Source organism: Oryx dammah, unplaced genomic scaffold (genome assembly GCF_014754425.2).
Source record: "Oryx dammah isolate SB20612 unplaced genomic scaffold, SCBI_Odam_1.1 HiC_scaffold_9, whole genome shotgun sequence".
NCBI lineage: Eukaryota > Metazoa > Chordata > Mammalia > Artiodactyla > Bovidae > Oryx > Oryx dammah.
The window spans coordinates 21,616,178-21,641,079 of NW_024070193.1; the positions used below are offsets into that span (position 1 = coordinate 21,616,178).

The 24,902-nt window shown below is 43.0% G+C and overlaps 1 protein-coding gene across 24 annotated transcripts in view; it reads right to left on the reverse strand.

Moving 5' to 3' along the window:
* CADPS (calcium dependent secretion activator) overlaps positions 1-24,902 on the reverse strand; it is a 473,124-nt gene that overhangs the window by 151,726 nt on the left and 296,496 nt on the right. For all 24 annotated transcript variants that reach the window (XM_040246540.1, XM_040246563.1, XM_040246549.1 and 21 more), the window contains exons 9-11: positions 15,289-15,355; positions 6,089-6,197; positions 125-337 (exon numbers count right to left, since the gene is read on the reverse strand). In XM_040246540.1, coding sequence (XP_040102474.1) covers positions 125-337; positions 6,089-6,197; positions 15,289-15,355 — 389 coding nt within the window. The remainder of the gene's footprint in view (positions 1-124; positions 338-6,088; positions 6,198-15,288; positions 15,356-24,902) is intronic.

A 24,902-nucleotide genomic window follows, 5' to 3' on the forward strand; every position in this document is an offset into this window, starting at 1 on the left:
TTTTTTTAAGGCAAACATGATTTTGAGCATCCTTAATATGTAAGCAACTAGATTTTCTAATTCAACTTCAGAAGACTGACTTGACTCTACAGAACTAGCTTTAACAAATGGCATATTTACTTACAAAATTGGGAGATGGGGGCGTCCAGCTGCGGCACATTCCCTCCCTTGGCGTTTAGTTTCTGGACTTGGGTTGGGGGCACAGGCTTGTGTGACTGCCCAGTGGCCCGATACATGGCTTGGACCCAGAGAATGCGATCTTGCTCATCATCACTTGCAAATATTACGGTGTCTCCTTCTTTGACTGCATTGAAGAAGGCTCGGCCACCCTCCAAACCTGGATTAAAAGGGAAGAAAGACTACTAAGTTGAGCTGCAATGTTCTCAGCAGGACTAAGCTCTGAGCGGCAGTCTCTATGCTTTTTCTGGGGCTGGAGAAAAGAGGTGCATCGTTTATCTAACTATAGGATAGCGATACCATGATGTCCAAGAGGCATTTTGAGCCTGGCTGTTGTCTCCTGCCACCTTTGTTTTACTGGGGACAGAGTTGTCAACTCTGCCTAATGGCAGGGTAAGCATCCATCTATAAACATTCTATTACTTTCCTCATTTTTAAAAACAAGCCAAGTGACAACAACAGAAACGCCTCTTGACCCCGCCTCTCAAGTCTACAACCTCAGGGAGCTTTTGGACTCCTGATTTTTGTCTCACTGCCCATTCCAATGAAATTCTGAAGACTCTACTTTCAGGACATTACAACAGAATTTGAGCTCTTCTTCCTTCTCCAGCGCTGCTACTCTGAATTCACCCACATTCATCTCTCACCTGGATTATTCTAGTAGCCTCCTATCTGATCCATCTGCCTCCACCATCATTCTCTATACTTGACCCTCCAGATGGGAGCCAGGGTAAATTGGTTTAGTACAAGAGTCAGGTTGTGCCATCCCTTTGCTCAAAACCTACCAGTAGCTCCGCATTTCCCTTAGAAGAAAAGTCTAGGTTCTGCCAAGGCCTTCCAGGCCCCACGTGAACTGACCCCCCACTGCTTCCGCCCACCTCTCTTACTATGGGCACATGTATGCAGCCACTTCACACAGCCACGCAGCCTCCTGCTGCTCCGTGAACACTCCAGGTGCATTCTCGCCTCAGGATCTTTGCACAGTGCTACTGCCTGTGCCTAGGACTCTTCCTCCAGTTATTTTCATGAGTCACAGCCTTGCCTCTTTCATGTCTTTGCTCAGACATCACATGCTTGTTCAGGCCTTCCCTGACCTTCACCTCTCCTTACTCACCTCTCTTCTCTTGCATTCTTTTGCTCCAAAGCTCTTACCACCTCTAAAAAATGAAATAATTTACTTCCTAAAGGCAGGCAGTTTTTGTCTCTTTTGTTCCCTGCTGCATCCTGGTACCCAGCACTGTGCATGGCAGAGAGCGAGTGCTCAACAAATACAAGTTGGATGAATGAATGCTCTACAGACCCATTTTGTCCCATAAGCAGTTCTCCAGGTTAAAATTTAGAGAGAAGTGTGCAAAAGAGGCCTCTCTCTGGGCTCAGGCCAGAGCTACATTGTGTCTGTCAACATATTCCAAAAGCCCATAATTTTGGAGTGACTGAGACTCTCTGTCCATAAACAAAGCTTTATATCTTCACCAGTTTCCTCATCATTCCTCTACCCTCAACCTATCTCTTTAAAGGTAAAAGGGGAGTAAGTGGAATAGTTAGAATCCCTAAACCAACAGGGCCCAATTGCCAACCTATTTGACATTTGCCTTGGGAAAGATTTCTGGTGATGTTAAGACTTATCTAGTGTGCCGACAATATTAATTCAAACGTCTACTTCATAAGAATGGGCGTGTGTTAATAATTTTGCACTTAGAATTGCCAGGGATTATAGAACAATAAAGAGCATCTTTTTTATATGAAGAGTTGAGGGGTACAGCAATTTTAATAAAATATTTTTGTGTGTGATTATGAAGCAATATTTTGGTTCTTTTCTTACAGAGAGCTTTAAAATGTGTGATTTGGATAGGATGGTATACAGTGAGCAAGCTGGGAAAACCTGATGAAATGGATGGACAGCATGGTAAGAAGGAAAATTCTGCAGAGAGAGAGAGAAGACGACCTTTGAGGAATGCTTTAAGCTCTGAAAAGTGGGTACCAAGGAGCTAAAAGAAAAGAATGGGTTCAGTAGAGCTTCTGCAGTCTAGTCTCATGGCAACTCCTGGGATAAGGTACTGGGATAGGGCAGGTGAACCCCAGGCCAGCCATCACTGGGCGAGACCTTTCCCCTGCCCTACCACCTCCCATTTGCCAGGGCCTGAAGCTCAGAATAGGGACATTGCGTTCTTGGAGCTACTGTCAGGAAGTCTGCTCATGGGGCTGACTCAGGAAGGAGAGAGGTAGAGGTGCACAGATGCTAAGAAGTGTTGAGATTTTTATGGACTCCTCCCGACAGCCTCACAAAGTATGTACATGTGGTCACGTACTCAGTCGCGCAGTTGTATCTGACTCATTGCGACCCCATGGAGTATAGCCCGCCAGGCTCCTCTGCCCATGGAATTTCCCAGGCATACTGGGAATACTGGAGTGGGCTGCCATTTCCCGCTCCAGGGGATCCTCCCAATCCAGAGATTGAACCCACATCTCCATCTCCCACAGTGGCAGGCAGATTCTTACCACTGCACCACCTGGGAAGCCTGTAAAGAATATACATTATTGTCTTTATTGTATAAATGTGGAAATTAACTAACTATCCCATGAACACAAAGTGGAGCTGTGAGGATCAGAGCTGGGCTTCTGACCCCGGCTGTCTGACTCCAGAGCTGACGATTATAAGCACAGTGCTGGACCCTCCGGAACCTGGCCAGCACACCTGGCATGCAGCAACTGCTCTTAGAGGATGAGTTACTGACAACAGAGTGGAGCCTAACCGTGGGGTGAGTGAGGCAAAGAGAAACATGTAAAGCAGGAGAAGCAATGATAGTGACAGCAGTGAAGAGCAACAGAGCTTTTCCAGAAAGCCCGGGGGACCAAGGACACACTGATGAGAATGAGGAGAGAGCAGAGCAACTAGCTCAAAGAAAACCGAGGAAGAGGAGACAACATGAACGCCAACATGTGCTCCCGGGCAGCATTCTTAAGCAAGGCAGCAGATCCTGGGGACAGAATCTGCAAAATGCAATGTATGATAATGCCCGGGCTCTCCATGGAACATCCCACAGGGACCGACCTTCAGGAACAAGAGGAGATGTCTGGGAATAGATGGAGGCAGACCAGCAAGGAGTGTTAGCCAGTTCCCTGGCCGGGGATCGCTGTTTCAACCGCACACATGGTCATAGTCTATCTAGGGTGGTAAAGTTGTTGAAGATTTAATTTAGTCATTGAAATTGTGCCACTGAATTATTCCAAATGAATATCCTCTTATTTGAAGACTTCCTTATTTAATCCAATAGGAACTGAGAGACTGTTGCATTCTCTTTGAACCATACCCAGGGAAAGATAAAGGGAAGCAGTTTCATCTTTAGATTAAAATGAAGAGCCTAAATGTAAAAACTACTTACAGTTATTTACCAACTCCCCAAAACAACTTTTAAAGGACCCTATACCGGAAGAGGTGATTTAGAGCCAACGTTTGTATTTGTGTCCCAGGCTGGTACAAAGGCAAGGATGTCTATGCTATGAGGCTACCTGCCCCATCTCCACCAGTTGGTTCCACTGACAACCAGAATAAAGCCAAGAGGAGGAGATGGACAGATGGACCCAGAGGTCTGGCTTCAAGTGCACACTCACCTTTTGGGCAGCAGTAAGGGAAGACTTCTCAAATCTCTGAGGACACTGGCCCAATTGGTATTAATTACCCTGATCTTCAGCTGCAAACTTTAACGTCCAAAAGAATCTCCTAGAGTGCTTATTTATTATTTAGTAAGTGACCGATGTGGGCCATTTTTATTTAAAGTCTTTATTGAATTTGTTACAACATCACTTCTGATTTTATGTTCTTTTTTTTTTTTTAGTTACAAGGCATGTGGCATCTTAGCTCCCTGACCAGGGATCAAATGTGCACTGAAAGGCTAAGTTTTGACTACTGGACACCAGGGAAGTCCCCGGAGTGCTTATCTGAACCGGAGGATTATGGTTCTTGGTTAGGTTTAGAGTTCAGGAACTATTATTTTTCACAATCGCTCTTTAAAAAATTCTAGGTTAGATTTTTCCCATGACAATTGGGAGAATCTGAATCTCCATTTTCAATCAAACGTTGCTTTGAAAATAACTAGGACTTGGCACACAGAAAGGCAGAGAAGACTCTGCTTTATTCTCAAGAACATAATCACTTTGCTTTCCATTTACATCCTTGGTAAAGGAATTTATAAATTATATCCCAGGGGATCAATGTGAAGAAAAAGAAGAGAAGCTTTTACAATGTGTGTGCATAGCTACTCCTTTTGCATGTAGATGGAACAGCCTTCTCCCCACTGCAGAGAGGTCTGCTTGCTTCTGTGTGAGAAGATAACAACTCAAGCTTCACTAGAGCTGTACACATAGCCATGTTTTACGGCAGGTGCCAAAGGGTGAGATGGGTTAGACCTCAAGTCCCAGCGCCGCTTCTTCCTTTATGAAATGAGATGACAATTCTGGTCCTATGTACTTGGTGGACTGCAGTGAATTCCAAATGCTATCACGTAGAGGAAAGGAAAAGGGAACTGGCTTAAAAGGAGGTAGTGTCACAAAATAGTGCTGTTTTTCCTTCTCATATTGGGCCCTGAGTTTCCCACTTTAAAATGGAGGTCTTGGGAAAGAGGGACTATTTCTCTGAAGGTAATGCCCTGAGTTGAGAAGAAACCACTGCAGAATGCCACGGGGGTTCGTTTCTTAATACAGGGGCCACATCCTTTGCTCTAGCTGTTGTGTGAAACTGGCTCAGACTCCAGGGTCCTGTTCATGAGGAGGGATTTCCAGGATGAGCCTTTAAAGTCCTGACACATTTCACGTGGTCAGCTCTGTATCATGCTCTGGCAGGACGGGAATTATCCATGCAGGTCTGAGGTGGCAGGTCTGGTCCAAAGCACTTGGGAGTGGCAATTCTGACGCCCACTGAGATGATAATTTTTCCAAGTGGAGTGGGCCAGAGGTCTTCCCAGTTACACCTTTTCAGGTTAACGCCCCATCTCCTCTCAGGCTCTGTTTTTCCTTTATGTGTATTCTGTTGCATGTGGAAGAGCAATATGGGAGTAGAAAAAAAGGTTTTGGGCCAAATAATGCAGTATGGTTGGAAATGCTTTCCTTGTGCAGATTTGGCATAAAAATAAACTTCTCTGGGAGAGGGCTGTTGGTGCCTGTTGCTCATTAATATGCTGAAATGATTTCGCACCCCCCCCCCATTTTGAAGGTTCCTTGAGGCAGATTTCTATTCATTTTTTTTTTTTTTAATTTCTGGGAAAAAGATAACATGGGTTTGGAGAGAGGTGTGAGAGGGCAGGATGTAGAACTTATGCAATGTAGAACTTCTGAGAAATACTACCATTTGTGTGGTTCTCTTAGTTACATAAGGCTGAGTTTGGATGTCTACGCTGTGGACTGGTGTCTTTTAGGAGGAAAAGAAAAAGGTTTAGAGAAGACTTTCTTTTCAAGTACTATTAGATAACTGTGACTTGGACTTAGCAAATGTGGACCTACAGGGCAGGTTTATCTGGACAGGAGACACAATACCTGCCAAGCCCACGACATCACTGGTGAATAAGACACACACACACACACACACACACACACACACACACACACACACACGTGTCATGGGAGTACATGTTGGACTTTTTTAGGAATTTCTATTGAACATTCTAGGGTGGAATTAAAATTTGAGATGGGCACAGCTACATAAAAGAAAAACGTACTACATTTTCATTTTGGTTTTAGGAGGATCCTTTGAGTCAAAACAAATCCCCGGACTGGAATTGGCACTTCTTCATTCAGGACAGAACCTCCAGGGGATGGTGAGCTGTGGCTGTGGCGCCCTAGTAACTTGGCTCAGTGTCCAACTTGGAAGGAAGGGAGAGAGCTTTGTGGGTTCATGGCCTAGCAGGTGGGCAGGTACCTGGTTGAGGGTCCGTGTAATCCACGGTGTAGCCGTCCAGTTGGAGGAGTTCCTGAGGCTCGGCTTTTTTCTCCCGGTAACTACACATGGCAAATGTGTACTGACTCACCTGAAAAGGAGAAGCAGAGATGAGTGAGGGCGATTCCCTAGAGCCCGTCTCCCTTGAATAATCCCTCCCCATTCAAGCCTGTCCTTTCCCCTGAGGCCCTGCCCTCTGGAGCTGGGTTCAGACTGCAGTTTTTCCATCTCCTGGCTGTGTGACTTGGAGTAAGTGAAGAGACTTCTCTGGGCCTGATACCTCACCTGTAGATGGATATAATCTGAGAACCTACCTTGTCACTGCCTTATTGTGTGGATTGAATGAGTTCATATCTGAAATGCATTTCAAATCTTTTCTTGATGCTTAGGAAGTGCTTGAGAAAAGTTAGCTATTATCATTACTGCTATATTTTAACTGGGCTAAGCTACAGGAAATTCACATTTGGGTAGGTCAAAACTGGTTGCATGGCAGCAATTTATAGCTCCTACCTATGACTTTGGCCCTGGCTCTGGCTGAGGCTGTCATGCTCTCAGACTCAACACAGGTCCTTCAGTCATAAGTTAGGGACTAGATTTTTATTTACACCCGCCTCCATTTCTTTTAGTATTTTATGTTTTGCAGGTCAATTCTCTGCACTGAGCCACACATCTCATTTCTTCCTCGCCCTTCCCACGGAAGGGGTGCCTTTGGTTGCTTTGAAAAGTCTTCCCTTCATCTCAGACAAGTGCAGGAGTGACACGCTGTCACAAGCAATGAGTGCTTGATCTCTAGGCGCCAGTCAGGGGAGACCCACCCTCGGCCCCTGTCCCTCCCCAGCCTCCGCCCTCGTCAGTGCTGGCTGCATGCTCCACAGCTGCAGGCCGGCCTTCAGGATGCTGTCAGCACAGTGCATCCAGACCCAGCACGGACACCGAGCATTTCTGCATCCAGCCTGTCTGCAAGGAGCCCAGGGAAGAGCAAGCAGCCTTCAGGCTTTGGGCTAAAAGCTCAGGGCCATATATGCCATCCACGGATGTCAAATGTCTTGGAGGAGTGCCACATCCCTCATCTCTTAGTTCCCTTTATTAAAACAGACATTTACTAAGTGAACTTTGATCCCGGCAGGGGATATTTTTTTATCTCCTCCGTGGGTCAGATTTGTCCTTTTTTTAAACGGTAAGAAATTAGAGCTCTCAAATCCTGCATATATCTCCCACAGTCCCTGGCCTGAAGGTCCCAGTGCTAAGATAACAGGAGTCCTGGGGAGAATGTTTCATTGGTTGTTTTATCTCTTGCTGCCCTCTGTTGGTTCCTGATGAAAACTTTCTGCCTAACTTGGATTTCTTTACTGTGCATATAGTTTACAAAATCTGTTCCTTATACTGCAGGGTCTCAGTGGGCTTCAAGGGAAACATAAAGCCGCTAAGAGTATGTTTGTAAGTGGAGATGTATTATGCTTTGCAATAAGCATCTTCTTCTAAAAAGGAGGATTAAGAATGGAAGCTTTGTGCAGGGCTCACATAGGCCTGGGACCTCATCCCAGCTCTCCTAAGTTCTCATACATGTAACTCAGAGTCCTTCTCTGTATTTTACCTGTCTTATTGTGGCTGAAGAATAAATTGAGTGGTGAAGAGCTTTTTACATTGTGTGTGATATTCACCTGGCAAATACTCAATATATGCATTTATGTAAGCAGTTTCCTTGCATTTGGCACTACTTTCTCCTACAAAGTAGCTGAGCAAGTGTATTTGCCTACCAGATTATAAGTCCTTTGAAGGCATACCTAGAGAATCATATATCTTCGTTATATTTCCCTTGCCATGAGCAAAATCTACCATGTAATGGGCACTCACTAATTGAGTCTGATTGATTCTAGAAAAATGAGTATTATCATCCAATAAAGAGGTTTCCTCCCTTCCAGATTTACATGTTACTCCAGTCCATTACTGATCCCAGAGACAACTGATTCTCCATACCTGAGGGTAAACAGACATTGCTGAAATTGCTCTGCAATGATATTCTTTACCTCTCTGGTAACCTGGACATTATATAGCACATTAATGTGATGATCCGCCAGACAGAGGGTTGGGGAAGTTTATTTAAGATCAGTGAAACATCACAACAGAAAGGTGCTACTTCAAGGTTCAGGCATTTACTATTACTACATGCTCGGGGCTTTTTGACTTTTCCTTCTTCTACTTAGAGTCTTGCTTCTTGGAGAGCTGTACGCTGCTGCCCCCTTCTGGTAATACGGTTGAAGTTGTTCCAGACAAACTTTGGGCTCAAAGAAATTGGTTTATCAGGACCATTTTAACAAGGAATTTGGCAACTTACTTTAGGAAAAAAAGGAGGACAGAAGGAATGATTTATTTTTTAATATTTCTAATTATTGCAAGGAACCTCAGATTTTCTAGAGATCTTCAAGTGTGAGGGAACAGCAAGGGTTTGGGACTTGCCAAACTGTTGTAAAAGGAGGCAAAAGAAGGGGACAGTAGAGGATGAGATGGTTAGATGGCATCAATGACACAATGGACGTGAATTTGAGCAAACTCTGGGAGATAGTGGAGGACAGGGAAGCCTGGTATGCTACACTTCATGGAGTCAAAAAGCGTCGGACATAACTTAGCGACTGAACAACAGTGAAGCCTTGTAATCCCTGACCTGCCAGAGTTTGCTACATGGAGAGGGCGCCTCAAGAATGAAGCCAGTTTAGAGGAAAGCACGGTCAAGAGATTCTATAAGCAATGAAGCTGCTCAAAAATCAGTGGGTGGATGGATGAATAGATGATACATAAATAGGTAAGAGATTTGTAATTTTAAAAAGATTTGTAATGGAACAAGTATAGTAAAATGCTAATAGAAGAATTTTATCGGTGCTTTTAGAGGTTTTCACTGTAAAATTCTTTCAATTTCTCTGTATGTTTGAAAATGTTCTTGATAAAATAGTATGGATAGATAAAAAGATAACAGGAAAAAAAGCAAAGAAATGGTTCAGATAGAGACTGAGTCTTGGTGACTTTGTTTAAGCTCTCGATCCAGCCATGTCAAAAAACTCTTTAGCTAATTAGTGATTTAATAACTAACCAATATAATTCTTCTAAAACTTAAGCTAATTCAGGTTGATGATTGTTGTTTACAGAATATAAATATAAACGTCTTTTAGGGCACTTGTGAAGTTGAGTGGCAAGAATGAACATTCATTCAGCGATAAATCATTCACATACTCCATGTCTTACAATTCACTTTCATGGTTAACTTAATATTGATTTCTGGGTGGTAACTAATGTATTATCAGGTGCTTTACATTATCAGGCAATAAACTAGCTTATTCAGATTTAGATTTTTAGAAAGTTGGAGTGGTCAGAATTTAGGGACATTATATTATTTCTATATTTTCTCAGGGCTTCCCTGGTGGCTCAGATGGCAAAGAATCTGCCTGCAATGCAGGAGACCTGGATTCAATCCCGGGGTCGGGAAGATCCCCTGGATAAGGAAATGGCAACCCACTTCACTATTCTTGCCTGGGAAATCCCATGGACAGAGGACCCTGGCGGGCTAAGTCCATGGGGTTGTAAAGAGTCAGACATGACTGAGCGACGACAACTTCCACTTCACTTTCATATTATCTCTAGGGAATTAGAGACAAGATATTATTTCGGGACTACTTAGGCTCTAACTGATGCAAGTGAGAGAGCTATAGGCTGCTGTGACTGCACCCAGTTTCATCTGAGAGTTTGGCGTCACGGAAGACACCTGCAATCAGAAGACCTGTGTGAGGCTGCACACCGGTGGTCTATGAGCTGTTGCTCCTGGGCAAGCCATTTAAGCAGCCTCGGCTTCTGTTTCCTCCTATGTGGAACCTGGGTGGTGGAGGGGGTAAGATGGGTCCTCACAACAGTACAGAAACATTGAGAAGACCAGGTTGATAAACACCCTGTAAACTCCGAGAGGCCGTAAAATAGAATTATCAGCATTATTAGAGAAATCATAGAAAGGTGCTAAAAGGGGACAAGTATCTCAGAAATAATTTGGCTGAAGACCAGTTAAAAACTGATTTTAATAAGAAATCACTGGGGTGTGGAAGAAAAATATTTTAAAATAAGAAGATGATAGAGGTGAGGCTTTCTAATCTGATATGGATGAGGAGTTGGCTGCGTCCACTCCTTCCCTTCCAGCCCAAGATGGGAAGCTCAGAGTGGGGCTAATCTTCATCATTAGCAGCGGTCTGGTCACAGTTCCTGACAACGGTAATCAATGCACTTGGTCCTGACCACGGCCCCGGCAGTTTAGTCACCCTGATGCTCATTTTCTTGGAGAACATACACTCTGAGAGAGTATAGTCTACAAGGAATGAGAGACTTGGTTTAACAGGGACAATGACTTCTGAGCAGTGTTTCTTCACAGGTGGTCTCTGGACACCCTGCACCAGCACCTCCTGGGCTGCGTGTCAAGGACACAGGTTCTGAGCTCCATCTCAGAGTCTTCTCTGTGTCAGAGGCCTCTGCATGGCTCCCGAATCTGCGTTTGAAACAACACGCAGTTCAGGCAGTCCAGGTCCATAACCGGAAAACACGGTGGAGCAACACTGAAGTCTCTGTCACAGAAACCCCCTGAAACGGCTTCATTCCCACCAGGGCCGGTGGTGCAGGCTCTAGTCACTCACCATCATTTTAGCCTTGATCCTTATACACGGGAATTGCTGCTTTGGCTCAACACTCCTCAAAGGGTGGCCTTTGTCCCTGGTTAGTAGGAAGTCCATTTACAGGCTATTTTTTTGTTCCCAAGGTAGCAGCTTAGCTCTAAAAGGAAATCTCATTAAGACAGAATGCAAAAGTTCTGCATTATGGACAAAAAAGGAGACCATGTGCATGTGTGTGTGTGAGAGAGAGACAGACAGCTGGGGTGGGAGAAGAGATGGACTCTGAGGAGACTGGCGTTGGATATGTTCTTTCTTTAGGCTTTCCAAACAATTTTCCTTGTATTAAATCTAATGGAACGCACGATCCTGTTGGAAATTATACATCACTGAGTCTCTATAAAGAAACACTCCGTCCGGACGGAGAGGAAACAAACATTCACTGAGTCCCGTGGGTAGCTGTGCTTCCTGAGTGGTGGCTTCACTTGTCCACAGAGACCCCTCTGAGGCCGCTGGGGAGTCAGGACAGGACAGGGCGGGGGGTCTGCTCCTGTCCCCAGCTCCCTTGCCCATCCTCAAACTTGATCAGACCGGTTCTCCTGTTGGTTTTGTTGTTTTTGGCCGCACCACATAGTTAGCTCCCCAAGTAGGGATGGAACCAGAGACTGCGGAGGAAGCATGGAGTCTTAACCACTGGACCACCAGGAAGTCCAGGTTCTCCTGTTTTTACTTTTGCATGCTGGGTGTCCGTGGAATGGGGCAGTGGCTGAAAAGAAACTCAAAATCATCTGTCTGTTAGACTGGATTCCATACCACATGCAGCTGCCCGGCGCCAATGGGCACCATTTGGACCATCATTTTCTCTTGAAGCAACTTGGGGTATTTTTGGTTTCCCTGAATTGGGCCAGGATTTGGGGCCCAAATTCTCTCTTGAAGTTCTGTTGAACTTCTCTCTTGCAGTTCTGTTGGCACTGGGGTTGTTTCAAAGTGCTTAAGTTTTTGTTTATCATTTTCATAGAGTGCCTGTAAGTGTGATCATCTCAACAGCAGAGATGAAAAAATGAGCAGAATCCAAAAGTGATGCAGTATTTTCCAGGCAGGCCACTAAAACTGCTTTGAGACACTGTTGTAGTGGACAGGACAAAAAGGTCAACGAAACCTGAGCTCTCCTCCTGGCTCCCCCAATACCTTGGTGATGGTAAGGCTGTCGTATCATCTCTGTAAGCCATAGAAGGTGTTCAGGGAAGCATTGGGTTTAGATTGAAACAGGTTTAGTCTGAGGGATCCCTGTACCCAGTGTACTGCAAGGGCTCTTTAAGTGAATGAGAATCACACGTACATGAAACATCTCACAAAATCCCTGCAGGAAAGATGTTGAGCTTTAGGTGGGCCTCCAATGTCCTTTCATGATTTTCAGAAGTGAGCTCAGAGCTTGCTTTGTAGCTACTGGGTGATTCTTATCTTCTTTTGGTAGAAGGCTTGGTGTGAATGCCCTAAAATGTCTGTGTTCCAGTTGCATGGCTTACAACAATCATTCTCTTCTTTCAGGTTCAGTACATATTGTATAGACATAGCTTCATGAACATTTTCAGCACAATTAATTTTTTTTTCCTGAAGGGTGAACTCTCTCCCGAAGTAAGAAATCAGCCACATCTCCTAAGCATTCTGTCATTTCAAAGATTCTCAGAGGAAAGTCTGGTGTCCAGGAACCGGCTGCCACAGTGGGAAACGAGACTTTGTATCATATGACAAGGCCGCTTGTCCCACTTCCTCTGAGAAGGTGTCGCCAGCCACTCTCCAGGCCGTATGACCTTTCCTTTCTCAGAACCACCTGAAGCACTGCCTGGGCTCTCTCTCTCCTCCTTTGCCTTCTTTCTTCCACCAAACACTTCCTGAGTAAGCATGCCAGACACTGAGCAGGACAGGGTATGTGTTGGAGCTGAGGGGAGGGAAGGACAGCTGGAGGAATCAGAAAGAGAACTGACCCTGAAGCAGCACACTGTCCTTGCAGGAGGCCAGACTCACAAGTGAGTCTAGCGGGGCTGCTCTGCCCAGTAGGAGGCACAGAAGGGGAGAATCACCCATAATCCAGTATTACTTCTTTTGATGTCTGTTTCTCTCAACCTACATGCTCTCCTTAGAGTCGGTATCACCTGTTTGTGCCCGCTCAGCATTCACTTCTGCGTCTGGTAACGGCACCCTGATTTTGCACTGGAGACAGCTTAGTGGCACTGTGAGTCAAAGTGCCATGGCCTGCCCTGTGAAAAGTTGGGTGTGTGACACAAGCTGGACTGAGCCAGCTCCCTGTCTCAAATGCGACCCTCGAGTGGAGATGCAAGGATAGAAAATGGCCAGAGCTGGTTCTGTCCTACAGCCACAGCAATGACACTGGCCATGGTTCCTGCTGCCTAGACTTCTGGAACTCCTCTGGGAAGCAGCTTTTGCAACAGCTGTATCAACTACCACAAAAGCCTTCCAAAATACATTTTTTACAATCATAATTGCCTGGCATCTGTTTCTGCTGTCTGCTTATGAGGAACTCTAAAAGATACTCTTTTGGAAGTAGGGACTAGGTCTTCAGGTTCTTCTCTATGATCTATCAATGTGCCCTAATCAAAATAGGTACTGGATAAATGTTGGTTAGCTGATATTCCGAGGAAACGTACTGAAGGATTAAATGTCTTCTATGACTTAGACGTGGCTCATTTGAAAGGGTGGGAAACATTCCGAAGTTTTCCTTTGGCTAATTTATTTTGAGGTTTTGTTGTACCCTAGAGCAATCATGAAAGCAAAGATCATGTCTTGCTTACAGCTAGAGAGATGAAGTCTGCCTGAGAGGCTCAGCAGAGGCTTGAGTAGATCCACAGAAGGTCTAGCCTTAGAAGCTCAGGGTTGCTAGAACTTTCAGGGCCATTTAGACTAAGGGGCAGCTGCTTTACTGTGAGGTTTCAGAATTCGTAGAGCTCAAAATACTAGTCAAGGCTCTTTGCAACCGCAAGGACTGTAGTCCACCAGGATTCCCTGTCCATGGAATTCTCCAGGGCAGAATACTAGAGTGGGTAGCCGTTCCCCTCTCCAGGGGATCTTTCCAAATCAGGAATTGAACCAGGGTCTCCTGCACTACAGGCGATTCTTTACCAGGTGAGCTACCAGGGAGGCCCCATAGCCAACACAGTAACCCAGAAACACCTTTAGTCACTTAAATTTAAATTACAAGTTGACTTACTTTATGACATGTTTCAAAGTACAGCATAAATTAATTCTGGCAAAATGAATTATAGCTTACATGCTCTGGTGGAACTTACAAATTAAAAAGAGGTAATGGCAAATTTCTTTATAAACTGAAAAATCCTGATGCAAAAAGCAAACAAACCAAAAAAGAAGAGCGAGATTTTTCAAGGATACATATTACTATTCTGGAATTATATTTTTCTTAAGGAAGCACAGAAGAGAGCAGTGATATTATTTATATATTTCTAGTGTATTATTAGTACCAATATCTGTACCTACACCTTCATCTATATATACAGAGATGTTCCTGGCTGCACGGTTATTAACAGTCTCAACTGGAGAAGCCCAAAGGACATCAAAAAGGAACACTCCACAGGTATTAAAATTTGAGCAATACACACATTCATGAAACAGTGTCTACAATACTTTGTGTTCAAAAACAAACAAAAAAAACATGTTAATAAACAACATGAAGAGTTTGGTTATTTTTTTTTAAAATCTACGTGGAAAGATATGTTTACAAAGGTAATCTTAATTATTGGGGATCTGGAAGCCTCAGAAATCAGTGAGTCTGGAATGTTTTTCCACAGGTAATTCACAACCAAACATATGAAACAAAGAAATAGATGTAAAAAGTCCAACTAAATTCTGGCTTTTCTCATAATGACAATCTTAGTGCTTTTAGAAACAGCAGAGTCTTGTAAAACAGTGTTAAAGTCCCTTTTGCCTTAATCAGGCACACGCTTGCTCTCTCCCTGGGCCCTGCATCACTTGCAGGGGTGAGGGTCTACTGTTGCCACCTTTCATATATATTTCTGTATTGTTAGAATTTAAAAAATAATTAGCATGTATTAATGTTTAGAATTTTAAAGTGATGTAAAAGTAGGAAAAAGAGGCATCTAGGTACTGGAAAAATTCTGTATCTCTCTGAATGGTGACTGCATGGATATATAATAAATAGAAGTTCATCGAGTTAAACACTTGAGCTTTGTACCCTTAAGGTAAATTATATAAAAAACATTAAAGTGCTTAGCCGCTCAGTCCTGTCCGACTCTTCGCCGCCCCATGAACTATAGCCCGCACCAGGCTTCTCTGTCCACAGGGGTTCTCCAGGCAAGAATACTGGAGTGGAGTGGAGTTGCAATGCCTTCCTCCAGGGCATTTTCCCAACCCGGGGATTGAACCCAGCTTTCCCACATTACGGGTTAAAGCTTTACTGTCTGAGCCACCAGGGAACCCTTAAAACATTAATGAATCTTATCAAGTGTTTAAAAATAATGGCTCTTAAGTTTGATATTAGCGTTGAAGAGTTACCTGAACTAAGACAAAGAATCTTTTCTTCCATCTCTTCCAGACATTCTTACCGATGGCCCATAAATACCTAAAGAAAAGAAAAAGACCAGAGGTGCATTAAGCTTGAGCAAGTGCACTGTTTAAATTGCTGGGTGCTCATGGACAAGGAAATCCACAGGGCTCAGAAACAGAAAGCAGATTCGGGAGTGTGGTTGAGGATAAGGAACAGGAGGCAGGATTTACTTCCACTTATAGGAAGCACCGTGGCCCATCATCAGACTCGACTTAAATTCCTTGTCAGGTTAAGCACCTTGGAAAATGTTACACTGCACCTTAATCTGTTTATGTGCTAAAAGTCTTGTAGGTAGGGAAATTCCTGCTGCTGCACAAGAGAGAAAAGAATAGTGCTAAATATTACAACTCTAACTCTTTCACCTCTCCTCAAGTCTTACTCGGGAAAAACTTCTCTTGTTTGCTTCTGCTGTGATTCTGGCAAATGAAGGTATGATACAGAAAGGAAGTTTCAAGCTGATGCAGCAAGTCCTCCCTACACCTCTCCTTCCTGCCCCAAATGCTCGTCTGTTGATGGAAATCATTCTTCATACAGAAAAAAAAAAAAAATTAAGGGAGATTAAGAATTACAAAGGCACACTTCAAAGATTCTATTATCAGTGTAACTGACTGTTACTGATTCATGATTATCCCCACGCCCGGCCTTGTGGACTGATACATGTTGAATTGGCACTGATTAAGGAAGTGAGGCTGGTGCTTTTCAGGCTTTATTGGATCAGGTGAAGATAGACCTGGTCATACTCAAATGCATTCAAATCCTCGAGTTCCCAAACTGGCTTTCAGTTCAGTCACTCAGTTGTGTCCGACTCTTTGCGACCCCATGAATCGCAGCACGCCAGGCCTCCCTGTCCATCACCAACTCCCGGAGTTCACTCAGATTCACGTCCATCAAGTCAGCGATGCCATCCAGTCATCTCATCCTCTGTCGTCCCCTTCTCCTCCTGCCCCCAATCCCTCCCAGCATCAAAGTCTTTTCCAATGAGTCAACTCTTCGCATGAGGTGGCCAAAGTACTGGAGTTTACCTGCTATCAAAAACCAACTGGCCTACTTCCAAGTTCCCACTTCACCTGCAACCAGACAGAATTTCCACTTTGGAATGTAATGAAGAATGGACCTAATGAAAACGTACACTGTTTGACAAATTTCAGGGGCTTCTTGGAGTGGCTGGTGGCCAAAGCAGTCAGACCTTCAAGCCACAGACCAGAGTCATCTGGGTCCTCATGCATATTCCTTAGTCACAAGTATAGCTGGTTTTTACCTCCTGCAAAGTTCCTCACTCTGCTCTCACCTCCCCTCTTTCAGTCCCAGCCCACATTTGAGGGCCATGGTTAACCACAGACCAGAATGATTTGCATCCTTCTTCTGGCCTCAGGACGGATCCTACCATCTGCACATTCTAGCATGGATTTCCCTGGGGAAACACTTTCACTGAGTCTCCCCCGTAGACATGTGGGGGGTCCCCAACTTCAGCCACTCATACTGCACTTCCATGATTTATTCCAAATCAGTCCATCTATCATATAATTTACTTGCCTTTTTTTTCTTTAACTTGACTTATTTAACATGAATAAGTTTATTTTGAAAGGAATTGTCATATCATGTTTATATTGATATACTAATTTTATATTATACTGCATAATACACATTAAAATATGCAACTCTTTAACTATACACTTATCTGTGCATCATAAACGGTGTTGTGTAGCATCAGTGGTAATGGGTCAACCAGATCAGGAATACACTCAATCTAAATAAGAATGCACAACTATGAGAGGGTTTCAAGCAGGGGGAGGTGACACATTTTCTTTCCTAATTAAGATGATCCCAGCAGTTGCTGAGTGCTTAATGCACTGTAGATTGAAAGGGCACGAGGGAAGGCAGGGAAATCATTGAGGAGATGGTTACAGGGGTGCAGACCAGAGGATGGTGGCTGAGGCTGTGGAAAAGGCTGGTTGGCGGGTAAATTTATCAGCTCTGAGGCCAACACGGTCAGCTCTGGTTATGTGGATCACCTAGCTGCCTTGGACAGTGCTCTTAACCTTCTGGAAATATATTAATGTATCCAAGGAAGAAATGGACCTTAAAAGGAAGCCTCAGCCAGGTCTAAGGAGAGAGTGGCTTATTGGTTTGTACTGCTTAAGAGTATATTCTTCCAGTTCTAGTTTTTCTGCTTAATCCAAGGTGTTGGACAAGATACTTAACTACTTTGTACTCTGGAAAAGCATGGCCAGAAACAGCTCTCTCTTGCAGGGTTGTTGTGGAGATTAAATGAGATGATGCTTGTGAAGCATAAGCACAAAGTTGGCAAGAAGTAGATGCACAACGAATGTCAGTCTAATTATAAAACATACATAAGCATATCATTACTAACAGCTACATATGTGGTAAGATCTGTCCTTGCACATATGTACACAGGGAAACAGATGAAATGGAAGATCAAATAAAGACAATGGGCAAAGGTTTTTGCGTTTTTAGTAATGACTGGTAAGACTGTAACAGTCTCATACTTTTCTAGCAGCTACTACCCATTTTTTCTTTCTTCTTGACCTAAATCTGTATAAAGAGATTCAAAAAAACAAACACAGCTACTACATCTAAAGAGTTATAGTTCTTTTAAGATTTTTTTTTTTTTTTTTTTTTTGGTGTGGACCATTTTTAAAGTCTTTATTGAATCTGTTACAATACTGCTTCTGTTTCATGTTTTGGCTTTTTTGGCCACAAGGCATGTGGGATCTTAGTTCCTGACCAGGAATCAAACCACACCCCCTGCATCGGAAGGCAAAGTCTTAACTACTGGACTGCCAGGGAAGTCCCGTAAAGTGTAGTTTTAACTAAGGAGAATGCAAGTAGGAAAACGAGTTCACTTGAAGTCGCAGAATATAATTCATATGGAATCAGTTTTTCTCCTTCATAACAGAAATACTAGCTACTGCTTAGTGAAGTCTTACTATTCTTTTGTGTTGTGCCCAGTACTTTACATGAATTGATTATACCCACTTGGAGGAGTTAAGAGCTTGAATTTGGAGCTATATTGCCTAGGTTCCTGAGTGACCTTTGGCAAGTTACTAAACATCTCTGCCTCAGTTTTCTCCTCTGTACCATGGAGATAAGAATAATAGTACCTACTTCACCACTGTTGTAAGTATTAAAGTGGCTAATGAAGTAGAAAGTGCTTAGAACAATATCTGGCACAAAGTAAGAACTTACTACTCAGTATGTCACTATGTTATTACTCCTTTGTTACAGCTAAGGGAAATGAAGTTCAGAGAGCTCAAGTAACTTCTCTAGGGCTTCAAGCTGGTGAATGACATCACCAGAATTTACACCTGCAACAGTGGCTCTAGACTGCCCTTTCAGCTTGCTATTCTTCCTCTTGCAAATCACAAACGCCGGCTTTTTTTATTGAACTAAGACCATGAACGGCTATTCCAATCAGAGAAGACTTGTGGTTAAAAGCTACTGAATAGGAAAGCTGAGTGGGATCAGAGAAAAATTAATCCTCCTTTAGAAAGTATCATTTGGTTTGCCTGAAAGAAGGGTTTTCCATCTGAGGTTTTCCTCAGAATTTATTGCTAATCTGGCACATAATAGAAGATGTCAAAACTGAGAAAAATGGAGGGCTACAATGTACTGTTTCTGTCTAGCCAGCTCCAGCTCTGTATTTTCTGAGGTTGGAACATGCTCCTCAAGCAGAATGGAATGCACCTGGAGCAGATGGAATTCTTTCACTGTAGATGTACAGGTGGTTTTCCCCCCTGCTTCCCACCTCACACTCCAGCTCTTCATTCCACAGACAGACCTGTGTGGGCAGTGGCCTTCAGCTGTCTCTTCAAGCCATCCAGATATGTAGAAATCTGGATTTGGGAATAGACATATGAATATTATAGCACTGTGAGCCTAAGCTAAGCTGAACGGTTGTATCTTAAACTCAAGGTGGAAGTACTGAGGTGGGAATTAGCCTGCCATTAGCTATCTTTTGGCTTTGCTACTCCATGCCTCAGTTTACTCAGCTGTCAAATGGGGATGGCACAGCATCTACCTCATTTGGTTGTTATGAGGAGTGATGAAGATGACTTACCTAGTAACTGGCGCATAGTAAGTGCTCAGTAATGTTAGGCATTATGGATGTTTGTTGTTATTAGTAGTAGTAGTAAAAACTAGTAGTCCTAGTAGAAAGAATTATTGAGTTGGCCAGAAAGTTTCTTTGGGTTTTTCATATGCTGTCACAGAAAATCCCGAACAAACTTTTATATGCAATTACCAACTCTGTAAAGGATTCATCATTGGAATCTCTATTTCAATTTGTGTTCAGCTTCTGGCACACATCTATGGGAAATTAAGCAACGTTCACATATTTGGGTTTGAGGCTCCAGGCAAAACTCTGCATCATGCTTCTAACATACCCTTGCTTGTAACATTTTCTTAAAATCCATGCCTGTGAGACACTGACATCCTTGCCATTCACTGGTGGCATTTTAGCTATATGAGTCCAGAGTGAACTATAAAGGACTACAAAGGGAGGAGAAAGATTCACTTGGGTTCAGTTCAATTTTGGGTCCAGGAAATCTTGAACAAACGCGTAGAGGAGTCCCTGGTGCCAGCATCCCTCTGCTCTGGGACCACCTAGCAGAGAAGCACCCAGGGTAAGGCTTGCATAGTTGTCATTTGTGTAAAAAAAAAAAAAAAAAAAAACATGGGGCAGTCTTCCAAGCAGAGTCTGCGAATGTCCTCAGCTCTGTTTATTAAGTATTGCCTGTGTTTAGTACTAGGGGAGCACCCGGAGGGTGTTCCATGGCTATTCGCGGGGAAATGCTGATTGTGTATCTTCAGGTGTCTCCTCGGATGCCTAGGGACGAGCCTCCAGGGCAGGGAGAAGAGTACATGGGCCCCTCTGGACATCCACCAGAATCACTTTCCCTTACAAAGGGGTAGAGGTGGCTAAGAGAGACCTGGGAACCAGGGAGGCAGAGGTTTCATTCTGGGGGGACTGTGGAACCAGAAGTCACGGAGGAGCCCAGAAATGAAGAACTGGTGCCGCCTGGGTTGAAGTGCAGCGTGAGCCTCAGTCCTCAGCACGTAGGAGGCTATAATAGCCCTCCTCTGTGTCCCTCTACTCCTGTGTCACCATGGTGCCTGGACCATCACAATATAATAAGGCAGAGATCCCTTTTTGTTGCTGTTGCTAGAAATTTTTCATGAGACTTTTTCCTAAGAAGACCAATCACAAGAGGACAAAAGCCATTATTACTCCTAGGAAGATTCCCTTCTTTCACTGAGGAACGAAAGAGATTACCAAGTGCTAAGGCTCCAGGCACTTCCATCTTCCTGCCGTACCTCGGCAGGGAGAGGCACGCACTGAGAAAAGGTGCAAAGGATAGACGAAAGCAAACGACATGGACGATGACAACCACCCCTACTACCAGTTCTTCTGTAGCTGTGGCCGCGGCTCTTCCCATGTTCAGATCCTGTCCTACATACTTTACGTTTATCAACTCATTTAATCCTCTAGGACAAATATTATCATTACCTCCATCTTATGCTGAGCAAAATGAGGTTCAGAGAGGAGTACGTTCTAGTCACTTGGGATTTATACAAATTGGCATTTATATAAAGCAATACAATGAAGAAGATAAAATGGAATCAAAGTATTCAACTAATTCAAAAGAAGGTAGGGAAAAAAGGGAATAAATATCAGTTAGGATATACAGAAAACAAACATCAAGATGACAAATACCAATTTAATTTAAACTTAACCTTATCAATAACCACATTAAATAGAAATAGGCTGAATAAAAAGGATATTTAATGCCCAATGGCAGAGATCTTCAGGTTGGATTTTAAAAGGCAGACCTAACTATATGATCCCTGCAAGAAATACACTTTAAATCTAAAGACACAAATAGGCAAGAAAATAAAAGGATGCAAAAGGATTTATGATGCCAACATTAGTTTTTAAAAAATCTGGAGTGTTTATATTTATTACTGTCATGCCAAATAAATTTCAGGGCCAAATATTACCAGGGATAAAGATCAATTTATAGTGATAAAAGGGTCAATTCATCAAGAAGACATGGTCATTTTAAATGTTGATGCATCTAATAACAGAGCTTCAAAATGTATTATGCAAAGATGGACAGCTTCAAAATATATGCTGTAAAAATGGACAGAACTCTCAAGCAGAAAGAAATAAAGCCACAATTATAGTCAGACTTCAATGATTTATAGAAAATCAGTAAGAATTTAGATGATTTAAACAACATTGTCAGCTAACTTGATTTAATTGATCTAATTATAAAAAATAAGCCCATGGGAAATAAAGTGGAATCCCAAATATATTCAAGTAGGTCATTCTAGGTAGTACTGATTGAGAGACTATGTCAAAATGAGTGGTGCCTTGAAGACTTATGGGACAGGAAGAGGAATGTGATCGTTTTGAAGACCAAGAAGTCTAGAGCAATGGCACAGCTAAAAAGATGGAATAGGATAGAGGATTTTAAGAAACATGGCTGACAATTCTGTCAGTCATTTTGAAAGATGTTTTCAGTGGGTGTACAGATCTGAGAACAGTAAAGGTGTTGCTCCTCTGTCTTCCCACTTGTAATGCTGCCTTTTTTAAGCATTTCGAAAAATATATTTATTTATTTATTTTGGCTGCACTAGGTCTTAGTTGCAAAAATGTGGGATCTAGGGTTCCCCGACCAGGAATCAAACCTGGGCCCCTTGCATAGGGAGCATGGAGTCTTAGCCACTGGACCACCAGGGAAGGCCCTCACTTGTAATGTTTCTAACAAGCACTGTTTTGTTCTTTTTTAAATTTATTTATTTTTTATTTGAAGGATAATTGCTTTACAGAATTTTGTTGTTTTCTGTCAAACATCAACATGAATCAGCAGAAGGTATACATATATCCCCTCCTTCCTCCCATCTCCCTCCCTCCCACCTCCCTCCCCATCCCACCCCTCTAGGTTGATACAGAGCCCCTGTTTGGGTTTCCTGAGACATATGGCAAATTCCCATTGGCTATCTATTTTACATAGGGTAATGTAGTTTCCACGTTACTCTCTCCATACATCTCACCCTCTCCTTCCCTCTACTGTTTTGTTCTTGTGTGCAACATTTTGTTGTCCTCTGGCTGCTTTTATGATTTGCTCTTTATTACTGGTTATTAACATTATACTTACACTGTGTTTTTCTATAGGGTTTTTTTTCCGTGTTTCTAAACGTGTTTGTTGAACTTTTTGGATTTAAGTTTTATAGTTTTTATTAAATTAGAAAAATCAGCCAAAAAAACCCAGAAGAATTACTGTAAATTACCTCTGCTTGAGTAGACTGTGGTTCACTGAATGAATTCCCAGTGGAGCCATGGGAAGCTTTGTATTTTATTCATGTTTCAGGTCTTCCATCAAGTTGATTTCTTTCATTTCAAATGGAAAGAAATAACACAATTCTAGACCTGGCTCTGATGTTTACTTTGCCCTGGGCAAGTGTGCTCACCACTATAAACCTCAGTTTTCCTATCTGTAAAGCAGACATTCATTCATCCATATTCATTTATATGGCAACAAATTTATTGAACTTTTAGTACAGTCAGGCACTGTACTAGCTTCTTTGAACAAAGAAGACAAATGCCTCTGCTGATAAGGAACTCAAAGTCCAGTGGGGAAGACAGACAACAAAATAATAAATGAATAAATTGCTGGTATGTGAGATGACTGTAAGTGCTCTGGTGAAACAAAGAAGGGTGAGAGAGAGAAAAAGGTAGAGAGAGGACAGGTGGGTCAGGAAAGGCATCTCATAAGGTACAGAGAGGTGCAGAAATCAAGATATCCATCTGGGTGGGGGAGAAGGGACTTCCAAGGCAGAGGAAACTGGGGACAAAGGCCCTGAGATGGGGGTACACATGAAGTCCTTGGTGAAGAGCAAGGGGGCCGGTAAGGCTGGAGCCATGATCAAGGTCAGATAGGCAGTGGAGTCTTTATCAGACAGGGCCTTGGAGCCATGGAAACAACACTGACCTTTATTCTAAATGAGCTTGGGGAATCACTGGAGATTTTCCAGCATTCAAGTGGTAGGATCTGACTTGTGTTTTTTAAAAACATTACACTGGCTTCAGAGTGGGAAATAGCTGACAGGAAGCAAGGGCAGCAGCCAGGGAACTGCTTTTGAGGCAAGTGCAAGTGAGGGGGTGCAGTAGTGGTGATGAGAGGCTAACTCTAGATTTACCTTGAAGGTGGAAGGAAGAGGACTTGATGATGGGTGAGATGAAGGGTGGGGGACAGAAACATGTCAGAGATGACTCCAAGGATCTTGGTCTGAGCAGCGGAGTGAAGGGAAAGACTATTTAAGATGGAGGGATAATGATACCTAACCCTTGGGAGGCTGTTTCAGGGATAAAATGAGGTAATGCAAATGCATGCAATTCCAGAACCTGAAAGCATCATATGGATACAAAAGATGAAAAATTAGAAAGTCATTGAAGAGCTGCTCATTCTCAAACGTCCCCAATACTCATATCTTAAAGCCAAAGGCCAGTGTTGATTTTCTCACTGACAATTTCCCACTCAATAAAGAAAGCTATTCAAATGGCCCAGTGGCTCATTCCAGGAACCACACAGTCCACACACAAAAAAGAGTAAATCATAGTAATTCTAATGTTTCCTTTAGAATTTTAACAAATATTGAAGTAGATACAATTTATTGGGTTGGCCAAAAAGTTCATTCAGTTTTAAGTAAAAATTAAAAACCTATTTTTCATTTTCACCAAGAACTTCATTGAATAATGTATTCACTAATCAGACTTTTTCACCAACCCAATATAATCTCAGCTGTAATTCTTAAAAATTCCTTTCTCTCATTCTCTAAGTGAAGTGAAGGGAAGTGAAGTCGCTCAGTCGTGTCCAACTCTTTGCGACCCCATGGACTGTAGCCCACCAGGCTCCTCCGTCCATGGGATTCTCCAGGCAAGAATACTGGAGTGGGTTGCCACTTCCTTCTCCAGGGGATCTTCTCGACCCAGGGATCGAACCCAGGTCTCCTGCATTGCAGGCAGATGCTTTAACCTCTGAGCCACCAGGGAAGCCTCCTCATTCTCTAAGCTGTGACACTATTCTGATATTTTTATCCTCCTTCCCCATATAGTAGGGCTTCATAAACTATTTTAAGTTCAAATGCAAAAAGATATATAGTTGAGAACATTTTTATTTTCCTCACATCATCCCTTGAGTAGCTAAGGTCGCTCTGATTTTAGGGCACAATGGGTCAGACCAGGTTTTAAGGCAACCACCATTCACTTTTCAGAGCATCTCTATGCCCTCCTGGCATATTTCCTGGCAGGGGTAGTTTTTAAATGGCAGCTTAGTAAACTGAAATAGCTGTGGAGCCCATCAGAAGTGAGTTACAGACTTCTGTCATCCATAAACTCAAGATGGCCTGAAACATGTTAATAATTCTACAAATGAATCAAGAGAAAAAAATTACTTAACCCAGATTGGTTAGAGAAATGAAGAGAGCGTGAGAAACAGGAATCTGTCTGATGAGGAAAGGGATATGTGTGTCAAGTGTC